At 39.5% G+C, this 13,217-nt stretch overlaps 1 protein-coding gene across 1 annotated transcript; it reads left to right on the top strand.

The window, feature by feature from the left end:
- Nucleotides 1-806: 806 nt before the first annotated feature.
- LOC143115309 (olfactory receptor 11H6-like) lies at nt 807-12,482 on the top strand. Its single transcript, XM_076277280.1, has 2 exons — nt 807-1,883; nt 12,345-12,482. Exons 1-2 carry the CDS (start codon nt 807-809, stop codon nt 12,480-12,482), a joined length of 1,215 nt encoding a protein of 404 aa, XP_076133395.1.
- The last annotated feature ends 735 nt before the right edge of the window (nt 12,483-13,217 follow it).

The following is a 13,217-nucleotide window of genomic DNA, read 5'->3' as shown; positions in this document are numbered from 1 at the left end:
ACAGTCAAAAAATGTGTTTCAATAGAGTGAAGTCAACTTAATAATATAAGAGACTGAAGTGTCAATGTTTAGGTCTGAGAAACTGAATGAGTCATGGTGATAACATGAATATATTATTAGGAGTGATAACTTAAAAACATCAACTCCATTTCCAGTGTCAATTTTGTTAGTTTTAACAATGGTTTTAAAATGATCAGGTTCATTGAACTTATCAACGATTTAAGTAGTGATTACTTAAAATGTTTGTTTGTCAAATTATTATGTTTCAGTTCATCAACTTCCTAAACAATTGAATGTGAACTTCTAGTTTAGAGTAGTAATTACTTAAAATGTTTGTTTGTTGAAATTATTTGTTTTAATGTTGTTCATTTTCTCAAAGATTTGGAGTCTTAAGAGCTTGTCTGACTAATGTAACAATAACTTAAAACATCTATTTCTCACATTATTCTTTTTAATTTTATCCTTGTCCTTAAAGATTTTGAGCATTAAAAAAAGTCTCATTTTAAGTAGAAATTACTTAAAATATTTTTTAACATAGCTAAATATTTGAGGTAATCAGTTTCATCAAATATTTTGAGTTCATTGAACCTGTTGGGGTTTACAGTGTATAGGCGTCATTGAAGGAAGTGGGAAATAATATAATAATAATTTCAACCTGATTATTGGTGGGGACATTTCAGTCGTCATTTGACATTGTGGACACGTCCTTACATGTAAGTCCCCACGCAAATCTACGCCCATGTATGAATGGGATGAAATGATAGCCTATGGTTCATTCCTCTCCAATCCAGAATTAAACTCCGTTGATGTCGACTGTGGGACCCTGCCTTCAGAAAATCCTTGCAGTCCAGCAGGAAGACCTAATCAGAGTTGGCAAAAGTGTCATGATGGCAACGCGCGGATTTAAAAACACCACGGAAATAACAACGGAGGAGGTCGGAGAGTGCATCTTCGGTGTGATGCTGCCGTCGGAAATAACAGTACAAGCACTTCTGTGGACTACAGTGCTTCTTGTCATAGTCGCTATAACTGTCAATGGATGCACACTTTTTGGACTTAAGCAGTCGAAAGATCTCACCTGGACCCCGCGTTTTGTTTTGTTAAAGAATCTTATTTTGTGTGACGTTCTTCTCATCATCACACAAGGTCCTACAGTAACCTACTGTCTGTTTCAGAGGACCACGTTGCCTTTAGGGAACTGGTGTTTTATCCAGTATTTCCTGAACACAGTCTGCATTTTCTGCTCACTTCTTACCATCACTTGCATGGCCATGGAACGCTATTTATATGTGTGTCAGGTCATCCACTACGTGAGAATCCTCACCTTTCGTCGCATGTGTGTCATTGTGGGGACCAACTGGCTGCTGTCTCTATGTGTGGCGTCTGTCACTATCATCCTTCTGCATCTCGGGCGAGACCAGGATACCCCGTCCGCGCGGCACAGCACTTTCGGACTCTTGTGTGAGCCGGACACGCTGGAAACCTCCTTGGGCAACCCTCGGGCACTGGCTGTTTTTCGGAAGCTGTCGGTTTTCACCGTGACTATAGCTTGTCTGCTGAGCTACGCATTCTCCTACCTGCGTATGTACCAGGACGCGAGCAACGCGTTGCAACCGTTCCAACAGGTGAACAGACGGGCGCGCAACACCGGGCTCTTCTACTGCGCAATGTTGCTGCTCCAGCTGCTACCCTTCTTCGCCAAGATCATCTCGGACGTCATCTGGGAGCTGGAGGGCGCTGTGTCCATGGTATCCGACGCGTGTCCCGTCCGGTCTCCTTCACCAACGGCTGGCAGTCTCCACATTGCACTCGTGGTGCTCCTTCTTGTGCCGCCTTGCATCAACCCTCTAGTCTATGGCATGCGAAATCCAGAGGTTTACCAGGCATGTTCGAGGATGATCTGCTGCACAGCCAAGTTTGGGCTTGCATGTTCCCCTGGGAGGGGGCAAAACTCCACTGATGCAGAGGGGTCAACCCAAGGGCGCAGGAGGCACGGGGGACGTGGGGGATATGTCCCTCGCAGTGCTGAAGAGATGTCCGTCGTCGTCCTCACTTTTGATAAGGAAACGCACTTTTAATATAGGTACGCTAAATAAATAATAACCTATAGGGATTGCGCTAACTATGTAAAACTCCCCATTCACAGCATCACATCACTAACATCTACAGTGTAAGACTGCACAATCTCATATTCACTCTTTTCGATATCTGAAGCCAATTTGTCTACTAACAACCACCATAAAATAATCCAGGCTACTTGCTTAGTGTAAATCCTCAAATTATGGCTGGGGTCTTTTGCAAAGCACAGCATCTTTATTTAAGGCAAGCTGGTAGGCTATTCGAGGCAGGCTTTTTTTTAATTTCTAACCTGCATTTAGACATGCGTTTCGTTTGGAGCGGCATACTGGTAGGCTATCAAAAGCATAACATTTTCGGTTTAGTTTGGGATTTAATTTACTTTTGAACTGTTTGATTATATTGCTAAATGCTTAGACTGATGGGCACTGAAATCTGGGAGATATTTGATGGTTCACGGTTATGTTTCATGCAGTTGAAAAAGTGTCGGGATTGTGACATTGAAGTGAAACAAGCGCCGCTGTTTATTGCGAGACAAGGCAGCCATTAATTGAATAGGGGTTGTGCTGTAGCCTATAGAAACCTTTTTGCGTAGCCAAGTAGCCTAAATTGAGTTATTGTTTAATTATGCATGATTTAGTACTTTTTATTAAATTCGTAGGATGGAATGCACTGTAAACCCCAACAGGTTCAATGAACTCAAAATATTTGATGAAACTGATTAACTCAAAATATTTAGCTATGTTAAAACATATTTTAAGTAATTTCTACTTAAAATTAGACTAAATGTCTTTTTGGCACTAATTAACAGTTATTTCTTGCATCATTTAAATGTTAAATGTTTATTTGCAAACCATTGTTAATAGAAAAGTTAATGACTTATTATTATTTAACTAATTGTTATTAAACTGTGCTTCTGCCTATCCCAATATGAACCGTTCTCCATAGGACCCTTAGATAGATAGACAGATAGATACTTTATTGATCCCCAAGGGGAAATTCAAGAAAAAAACACGGAGCTACCTTGACATGCTGCCAGCGCCGGAACCGCTTGCAATAAAGTTGGTTAAGCTTAATTAATATATTAGTAGTATATAGCTATAAGCGTGGGGCCCCTTATAATAAAGTTGGTTCAGCTTAATTAATATATAAGTAAAATATAACTATCAGTATGGGGGACCCTTATAATAAAGTTGGTTAAGCTTAATTAATATATTAGTAATAGCTATCAGTGTGGAGCCCCTTATAATAAAGTTGGTTAAGCTTAATTAATATATTAGTAATATATAACTATCATGGGGGACCCTTATAATAAAGTTGGTTAAGCTTTATTAATATATTAGTAATATATAACTACTCAGACGGTGAAGGGACTGAGACCAAAACTGGCTTATCACATTTATTCCTTTAGGAAAAGTTAAAACAAAACAACAAGTAGTTGAATGGGCTATATTACATGCATCATTCCTATACCATCACTGTCAGCCCTTCTAGCAAGGGAGACATGCGACATGGAATGTTCAGGTGCACAGAACGACAGTTTATTAATATTCTGAGGCAACGGTGTAGGTTTGTTCTGAGCTTTGGTGGGGACACTACCTACTAACCACTCCCCCCCCCCCCCCTCCCGAAAAAAAAAACACTCAACTCTTTCACCAACCACTATAGATATATAAAATGAAAATGTGCTACTGTCCAACTTGATCTAACTATACTGTGTAGCCTACATAATCGGATTTTATGTAGGCTATATTTAACATTTAGCATTTATTTTCTATTTGGTCTGTTATGAAATCATGCATTGACCCATTTAGGCACAGCTCAGTTAAATTTAAATGCACGTTTAAAACTTAAATACATGCCTGCTTAGCATTTTGTGAAAATAAATCATTAAGGCTACATTGACAAACTCTTAACCGTGAGCTGCCTGTATATTCTCTGATTGTTATATTTACAGATATCTAGGCAATGTAAGCACAGCTCAGTTCTAAGAAATGCTTAAAGCCGAAAGACCATGTTGAATTTTGCTACAATTTATTTCAAAATCGGATTACTCTGGAACAATTTAGCCTACACCTTTTTGTTCGGTAAGGTCTGCTGTTTATTCTGATATATGGTTTGTCATGTGTTGCGAGTGTGTAGGCCTACTGTTATAGCAATTTCGTAATTATTGAAAATTATTATTTGGTTTTGTAACATGGAATGGTTTTAAACTACATTTCCCTGCTTGATGTTGTGGCCTGCCATCTTTGATGTGACACGAGGGGGCAAAGGGTATATGACGTCGGGAACAGGTATTAGTTTGAAAGTTTGAGGCCGACGGATAATGGGAGTGGGGTGAATCACACTGTTTTTACCACTCTCTAGTTTACTAACACTTAAGAAACAGATTTTCGTTAAGATCATATCTATGGACTAATTTACAACGACCTTTCATTCATGATTATGTTTTGTACACGGACAATAAATTATTCTTGCAACGTAAACAAAGAGGTGCGTTAATCCAATCTGGCTCTACATTGTTCGCGGCCCATGGAACTTGGACATTAAAATGGACATTACACCTACGATATTCCACCGAGACGAATGGATGTGGAGATGGGCGCAGATAATAGTTATTAAATCTCTAATTTAATAATTAGTTATTTTTCTCGCGAACTGTTTATCACAGCAAATAGTAGCTAGCTAGCACCGATTAAAAGCTGAGAAAAGGCTCTTTCATCTGACACATGTGTGATGAGTAGCCTACCAACACATTTTGAAAATGCCACATAAAATAAGTCTAAGGTGTCATCCCTTCTTTGATACAAAAACATCACTCAACCCTAGCCTTTGTATCCCTGTGGAGAGATGCAAAGGGATAACATTAGGCTAGGCTATTCTCATTGGTAAATAAATGCTTACAAAATATCCCTATAACTTATAATAATATAGGCTACACGTTGGCTACATTGTGACACTAGTAAATGGTGGACAAGTAAGTTATCACTTACCGTGATGGTGGTTCCTTGCACAGAACTGAAAACATGTCACACAGCCATCTGGTCCTGAGCGGAAAAATATTATGAACAGTATTATTTCACTTTTTTGCACAAAAGTCAGTCAGACAGTCTCTTCTTCTCTATCTATATAGGCAGACCTATCAGAGTACGTTGCCATTGTTCATGATTAGGCTATTGTCAGTAAGTTCGGAGCTACAACTTGGCTTCCTATCCGTGTTAACAAAACTGGAATTGACGTTAATATAAGACATATGCTATTGCTGCAGGGTTATTCAACTATGGTACTCTTTGACCTGGTAATTTTCAGAAAATGTAACATCTTTTAGTATATATTTTTGACATTTTATTCCAAAAGTCTAACTGTCATTTCCAGTATAAGTATATAAGTATATATAGCCTACTCTTTTCATCCCGTGAGGGAAATTTGGTCTCTGCATTTATCCCAATCCGTGAATTAGTGAAACACACTCAGTACACAGTGAACACACAGTGAAGTGAAGCACACACTAATCCCGATGCAGTGAGCTGCCTGCTACAGCCACGCTCGGGGAGCAGTGAGGGGTTAGGTGCCTTGCTCAAGGGCACATCAGAGTTCGAACCAGCAATCCTCCGGTTACAAGTCTGAAGCCCTAACCAGAAGGCCACGACTGCCCAATCACATGTTTCCAAAACACAACAAAACGTGTGTTTTCAAGCAAAAATAACATCTACTGTTCCAAATGTATTTTATTAAATATTACACATATCAGCCAAAATATTCAATTGATTAATTTTCCAGAAATGTTGTATGTTGTATTATTTTTACATGTTTAACTTAAATTATGTGTTGTGATGGAAATGACAAAGTGTGGTGGAGATGACACGACATACATAGACAAATTTAAGATTTAAAAGCATTAAGATTTAAAACAAAAAAATGCGTCCCTGCCATATGTTATGTAATTATGATGTTTTTTTTCTACTAGATTCTTTAGTAGGCCTACTATGAAGCAAATAAACTGTGTTTTACACAGTTTCGAACGTTATCACTCGATTGTATGGGCGTTATCACTCGTAATCAGCCTCATAGTTATGGGTTAGAAGGGGCCATCGACCTTCTAGCAGGTTCAGAAGGCTGTTATCATCTATTCGCATGGTTGATACTCCGATACGAACACATTAGGATCCCAGAATCTATCACGTGACACACTCAACCACAAAAAAGCGGAAACGCTGCATAGAGCGAGCCATGGAGAAAGTTAGGGACGTCAATTTTGTAAATAGCCTAATAATTGTGTTGTTTTTTGTTGTTTGGAACAAAATATAGGCCTACTTATCTGACCAACACTCCTTCATAGTGTACAAAGCCTAGAATCGCGCGAATTTAGTGCAATTTCTCAGTACAATTCAAAGGCTTGTAAGTAAAAGTCGTGGACAAATACGTGATTAGGTAAATAAATCATTGTTGACACGTTATGGTTAAATTATCGAAATGAGTAGGATTGTGCTATAATCCTGATAAACATATTAGGTGATGTTGTTTGACATTAAATTGTCTAGTCTTGTCAGTCTCACATTATCAGCTGTTCTTTGAGTCTGGGTAATTCATGGGACAAACTGTTATATCCTATAGGCCTACGACCGTTTTTCTGAAATATATAGCAATACAACATAGCCTATTGCATTCATTCCAAAATATTGCACTCAATCCAAAATATTGCATTCCTGCAGTGTACTACGTAGTGCAATGCAGCTTTTAATGTCCAAAATACAGTTTTTCCTGAATATGAACTACAGATATTCCTCCAAAACTACAGTGTTGAGACCTGAAGTTGTAGAGTTGTATTTTATAGTAGGCCTATTGTAGTATTTGAATATTTACCCACAACAGTTTTACCCTTGTCTCACCAATATACATTATCTGTATATTATCTGTAAAGGTGTCCTGATATTTTATTTAGGGATGGTCCTGCAAACTTTTCTAAACATATCTTAAATTTCTCCCATCTACTTATGTTTTCACAGATCCTTGCTCCTGATATCCTGATGTAGAGGTTGCATTTCATTTCATTATATAACTCCAACGCACACCTACACAAAGGAGCTGTTAAAGGGGTGTCCTGCTACAAACAACAAGACAGCCAGCATGTAAACAAGACCTTGTTTGTCCACTTCCTGAAGGGGCTGAAGCATGCTGGCCTTGACACCTCAGTCCTTGCTCCCATTTACAGCTGTGTTGTGGAACACATTCTCTCATCCTATGGTCTACTGCAGCGGGTGGTTATATCTTTCACACAAACATACGGGTATTTGTGGGCGTTTTTGCAAGGTAACCAGGTACGCCATGTTTTTGGAGGTGCAAACAAACGCTGCATTGCCATTGAGATCACATAGTAAGGAGCTGGCTCAAGGGTTATTTGTCGTGTTTAGTTGTATAATGAAAGCACAGCTTTTATAGCCATCCATGCGTCTTTCCTTCTGGCTCTTTGGCTATGAATTTGGTAGCTATAGCGGACTATTTGACATCTTTAGAACACTAAGCAGGTGGAGGTGTCAAATGTTGAGTTTCTCCAGTCTAGATTTTTTGACGTTAATCACTCCTATGATGTATTGCTATTGTCTATCCAAAGTAAAATACCTGTTTCGAAGTTAGCTGATGGTCAAATCAACCAAAACTCCGATTGTTTGCACCTCCAAGTGGTGTGTGACGTAGGTCTGTGACGCGAGTTTGTGTGAAAGAATCGGTATAGACGACAATTGACAGCAATCTACTCATTATCAATGACCTTTACACCAGTAGAGACATATGAGGTTTTCTACAGGTATTTTGCTAAACATAGCGGTTGTTAGGTTATTGCTAGGGTAACTGAGAAGGTTGCTATGGTGTTATGGTATATATGGTGGTTGCTATGCATGTTTCTAGGGTAATTATGTTGGTTGCTATGGTGGTTGCTAGATTGGCATTTTAGTGGTGGTTGCTAGGTTGTTAATAGGGTAACTGATAAGGTTGCTAGGGTAGATATGGTGGTTGCATGCTAAATTAAGTGGTTGTTATGCTGGTTGCTAGGGTAATTGAGATGATTGCTAGGGTAGTCATGTTGGTTGACAATATCAAAGTGGTTGCTAGGTTGGCATTGTAGTGGTGGTTGCTAGGTTGTTGATAGGGTAACCAAGAAGGTTGCTAGAGTAGATATGGTGGTTGCTATGGTAAATAAAGTGGTTGCTAGGGTAATTGAGATGGTTGCTAGGGTAGTCATGTTGGTTGACAATATCAAAGTGGTTGCTAGATTGTTGCTAGGGTAATTGAGATGGTTACTAGGGTCGATATGGTGGTTGCTATGCTAAACATAGCGGTTGCTAGAGTAGTGGTGGCTAGCTTGTTGCTAGGGTAACTGAGAAGTTTGTTATGGTGTTGCTAGGGTAGATATAATGGGGGTTATGCTAACAAAACAGTTGCTATGCTGGTTGCAAGGTTAATCATGTTAGTTCCAATGGTGTTTGCTAGGTTGACATTATGGTAGTAGTTGTTAGGTTGTTGGTAGGGCAATTAAGATGATTGCTAGGGTAGTCATATTGGTTGACAATATCAAAGTGGTTGCTAGATTGTTGCTAGGGTAATTGAGATGGTTGCTAGGGTTGATATGGTGGTTGCTATGCTAAATATAGCAGTTGCTATGGTAGTGGTGGCTAGGTTGTTGCTAGGGTAACTGAGAAGTTTGTTATGGTGTTGCTAGGGTAGATATAGTGGGGGTTATGCTAAAAAAAACAGTTGCTATGCTAGTTGCAAGGTTAATCATGTTGTTTGCTATGGTAGTTGCTAGATTGGCATTTTAGTGGTGGTTGCTAGGTTGTTAATAGGGTAACTGATAAGGTTGCTAGGGTAGATATGGTGGTTGCATGCTAAATTAAGTGGTTGTTATGCTGGTTGCTAGGGTAATTGAGATGATTGCTAGGGTAGTCATGTTGGTTGACAATATCAAAGTGGTTGCTAGGTTGGCATTGTAGTGGTGGTTGCTAGGTTGTTGATAGGGTAACCAAGAAGGTTGCTAGAGTAGATATGGTGGTTGCTATGGTAAATAAAGTGGTTGCTAGGGTAATTGAGATGGTTGCTAGGGTAGTCATGTTGGTTGACAATATCAAAGTGGTTGCTAGATTGTTGCTAGGGTAATTGAGATGGTTGCAAGGTTAATCATGTTGGTTGCAATGGTGGTTGCTAGGTTGACATTATGGTAGTAGTTGTTAGATTGTTGGTAGGGTAATTAAGATGGTTGCTATGGTGGTTTCTAGGTTGACATTATGGTAGTAGTTGTTAGGTTGTTGGTAGGGTAATTAAGATGGTTGCTAGGGTAGTCATGTTGGTTGACAATATCAAAGTGGTTGCTAGATTGTTGCTAGGGTAATTGAGATGGTTGCTAGGGTTGATATGGTGGTTGCTATGCTAAATATAGTGGTTGCTATGGTAGTGGTGGCTAGGTTGTTGCTAGGGTAACTGAGAAGTTTGGTATGGTGTTGCTAGGGTAGATATAGTGGGGGTTATGCTAAAAAAAAGCAGTTGTTATACTGGTTGCTATATATTTTCTGAAAGCCCATAGCCTCTAGATGTCAATTAATATGAATCAAGACATGTCCTACCCTTCTACGTACTTTGGTGTATCATAAGGCGTACATAGGCCCATATTGTAGATCGAGAAACAAATTGTTCAGTTGATACATTTTGGCCTACACTGTTAAGGGACAGCTGAATTGACCACGTAAACCATATATTTTCTGAAAGCCCATAGCCTCTAGATGTCAATTAATATTAATTAATACATGTCCCACCTTCCTACTTATTCTGGTATATCATAAGGCGTACATAGTTCCATATTGTAGATCGGGAAACAAATTGTTCAGTTGATACATTCTGGCCTACACTGTTAAGGGACAGCTGAATTGACCACGTAAACCGTATATTTTCTGAAAGCCTATAGCCTGTAGATGTCAATTAATATGAATTAAGACATGTCCCACATTTCTACTTACTTTGGTGCATCATATAAGCTTAAACAATACTGCTATTTTTGCTCTTAGACTATAAAAATCCATAATCACATTAAAAACGCTAACTGGTTACAATTGTTTTTGAGAGCGAATTTCTTTTTTACTATTCTATTGTCATCCTTGTTTGGGACTTGAGTACTTCATTATCCCCTTCATGTGTCAATGTAAAATGTACATTAAAGCATCTTTGATAGAAAAGGACCCTCACTGATTTTTTTCCATGTTAATAATTACTTAAAAATATACAATTGTCTTTCACTTGTACTGGTTCTATATGTTCTGACCACTGACTGACTGCACCCTAATTATAATCAGCAAGGTCAAGGCTTAAATTAGTCTCAGATAAGTCTGTTTTTATCCCATGCATTATATATGCTAATGTTGTGAAGTAATTGGTGTGACCCTACAAAGGCCTGTCTGACCTATGACCTATTAACCTAAGCTTAGTAAATATGAGATCGGAGTTAAATTACCAGGGGGTCAAGAGCGTGCAGATTAGCTTCGGCATGTTAGCATACGCCATAGCAAGTATGGCGCCGCATGGAGCATTTGGAACCAGCTCTGTGCACGAAAGTCCATGTTGGGCACGAGCTCTCATGTAACATCTTTGGATGACACAAAATATACGTGTGAAATGGAATCAACCCTCACATATTCACTGACTGTAGCAACCCCTACAAATCCTTTTTATTTTTATCTTTGGCTCCGCCTCCTGGCAACACACAAGCAGCTAGAGGTCTCAAATTTCTAGTTTTAACCCCTTTATCAATATATGTGTCACATGTTGGTATTAGTTGATAATAACTGGTGTAACCCTTACACCCCTTACACCCCTCACCATTACAACAGATCAAGTGTCAGTCCAACTTAAGAAATTGTGCAGCAATAAAGCAGCGGGGCCTGACAGACTGTGTCCAAGGCTACTCAAGGCCTGTGCTGCTGAACTGGGGGAGCCACTGAAGCACATCTTCAATTTGAGCCTACGCCTTGGACAAGTTCCAACACTGTGGAAGACATCATGTCTTACCCCTGTCCCTAAGAAGCCACACCCTAGTGAGCTTAATGACTACAGACCTGTCGCTCTTAGGTGACCGTGATTTGTTCAAGTAAGAGTTGTTCCTGGACCAACATTCTAATGACGGTCCTGGACCAACAACTCTTTAACCAATCACAGCCTTGTGATGTCATCAATGTGAGCCTTCTGCTTCTCCCATTGCCATTTTGAAATTTCCCTCCAGAAACAACCAGTGGATCAACAACTTGTATCTCAATACAGGTAGGTCCTTGCATATTTGTGTGTAAATTAGTTGTAAAATAAAATAATTCTGAGTGGAATCTGAATATATGCACCTTAGATTTTTTTTATTTTAATTTTAGCTGAATTGGTTCCATGTTTGTCTAATGTTAGCTGCCAGGCTAGGGACCATACATTTACTGTAATACATTAGCTTCCTAATAGGTAATTCAGTGGCTATGCATCTTTTAAATAACTTATTTTCGAGGGGATACAGTAGGCTAGTTGAAGTAGCTTTGAAGCTCATTTAGCAATCTTGGTGCCGCTGTTATTATGTTACTAGGCTAGGGAACATACATTTATGCTACTAAATTAGCTTGCTAATAGGTAGATGCAGCATGCAACTATGTCAAGTGCCAAGCCGGTGTTATGTTAGTTCACTGGCTAAGGAGCACACTTTTGGACTACTAATGTAGCTTGGTAATAGGCTAAAGCAGTAGCTTTTGTTTGTACATGGTCCTGGAGCGATGTTGCCATGTTGGTCTTGGACAGCCATTAGAATGTTGTTCCAGGACCGACTTTAGAATGTTGGTTCAGGGCCGTCTTTAAATGTTGGTCCAGGACCCACATTGTCATGTTTGTCCAGGACCGTCTTTACAATGTTGGTCCAGGACCCATATTGTCATGTTTGTCCAGGACCGTCATTACAATGTTGTTCCAGGACCCACATTGCCATGTTTGTCCAGGACCGTCATTACAATGTTGGTCCAGGACAGACTTTACAATGTTGTCTTTACAATGTTGGCCCAGGACCGTCTTTACGATGTTGGTCAGGGACCATCTTTAGAATTTTGGTCCAGAGACCCAATAGTTGATATAGCTTTGAAGCTCATTTAGCAATCTTGTTGCCATGGTAATTCGTGCTAATGTTAGAAAAAATAGCTTGCTAATAGGCAATAGAGATCCTTTATACAATAAGCTGCAAAATATTTTTTCTGCTTTGTTTATTCCAGGTCCATCATAGGAAGTTTGTCCAGGTACATCACAGGGAAGTTGGTTCAGGTCCATCACAGGGAAGCTGGTCCAGGTCCATCACAGTGAAGCTGGTTCAGGTCCATCATAAGGAAGCTGGTCCAGGCCCATCACAGTGAAGCTGGTCCAGGTCAATCACAGGGAAGTTGGTCCAGGTCCATCATAAGGAAGTTGACCCTGGTCCATCACAGTGAAGCTGGTCCAGGTCCATCACAGGGATGTTGGTCCAGGCTCATCATAAGAAAGTTGGTCCAGGTCCATCACAGGGAAGCTGGCCCAGGTCCATCATAAGAAATAGCACTCTGCAGTCTGCACACACTCTGCTCTGGTCTGGACCCAAATGAATGGTCAATAGCCTTGTGCAATGGCAGCAACGTCTGCTACACAAGCGATACATCACTGTTTCAATTTAATTTTCTCCTCATTCTTCTGTTTATACTATAATTTAAGGGGGTGGGACATGGAACAGCAGTTTAAGAAACATGAGTTTAGTAGGGGATTGACTTTTGCCATGTTAAGCTATGGAGACTGACGGAGTGTGGGTCGGTAAGACTACTTTTTTGGAAAAATATACTGAATTATATTTTATGTGTCAAAAATATATATTTTTGTCATATTTGTCAATACTAGTGCAGTGCCCGTTCAAACATGCTATTCCTGTAGCCCAATTACATGCCTGCAGGTAGACCTGCTTTAAAAATAGGATAGGGAAAAACATAATTCCAGGTAAGCATTCAATAATGAATAGGCCTACAGATAATATAATAAATGTGAGTGAGCAGAATTTAATCATGGCTACATGTGTCATAGTCAAAGTTTTTTTTTTTTTTTTTCCCCCGTCATCTACTTCCTGA

Source organism: Alosa pseudoharengus, unplaced genomic scaffold (genome assembly GCF_046254945.1).
Source record: "Alosa pseudoharengus isolate Yale_2024_CS ecotype anadromous, Long Island Sound unplaced genomic scaffold, YU_APseudo_1.1 YU_APseudo_1.1_scf_9, whole genome shotgun sequence".
In the NCBI taxonomy this organism is placed as follows: domain Eukaryota; kingdom Metazoa; phylum Chordata; class Actinopteri; order Clupeiformes; family Clupeidae; genus Alosa; species Alosa pseudoharengus.
This window is presented reverse-complemented; position numbering and strand designations above follow the sequence as displayed.

What these genes read in the sequence shown, in the direction of transcription:
- LOC143115309 (XM_076277280.1), top strand. Translation starts at nt 807, where the DNA reads ATGTCGACTGTGGGACCCTGCCTTCAGAAAATCCTTGCAGTCCAGCAG. An exon ending in GAAATCCAGAGGTTTACCAG is followed by an intron (nt 1,884 to 12,344) that starts GCATGTTCGAGG and finishes TGTTTATTCCAG; the next exon opens with GTCCATCATAGGAAGTTTGT.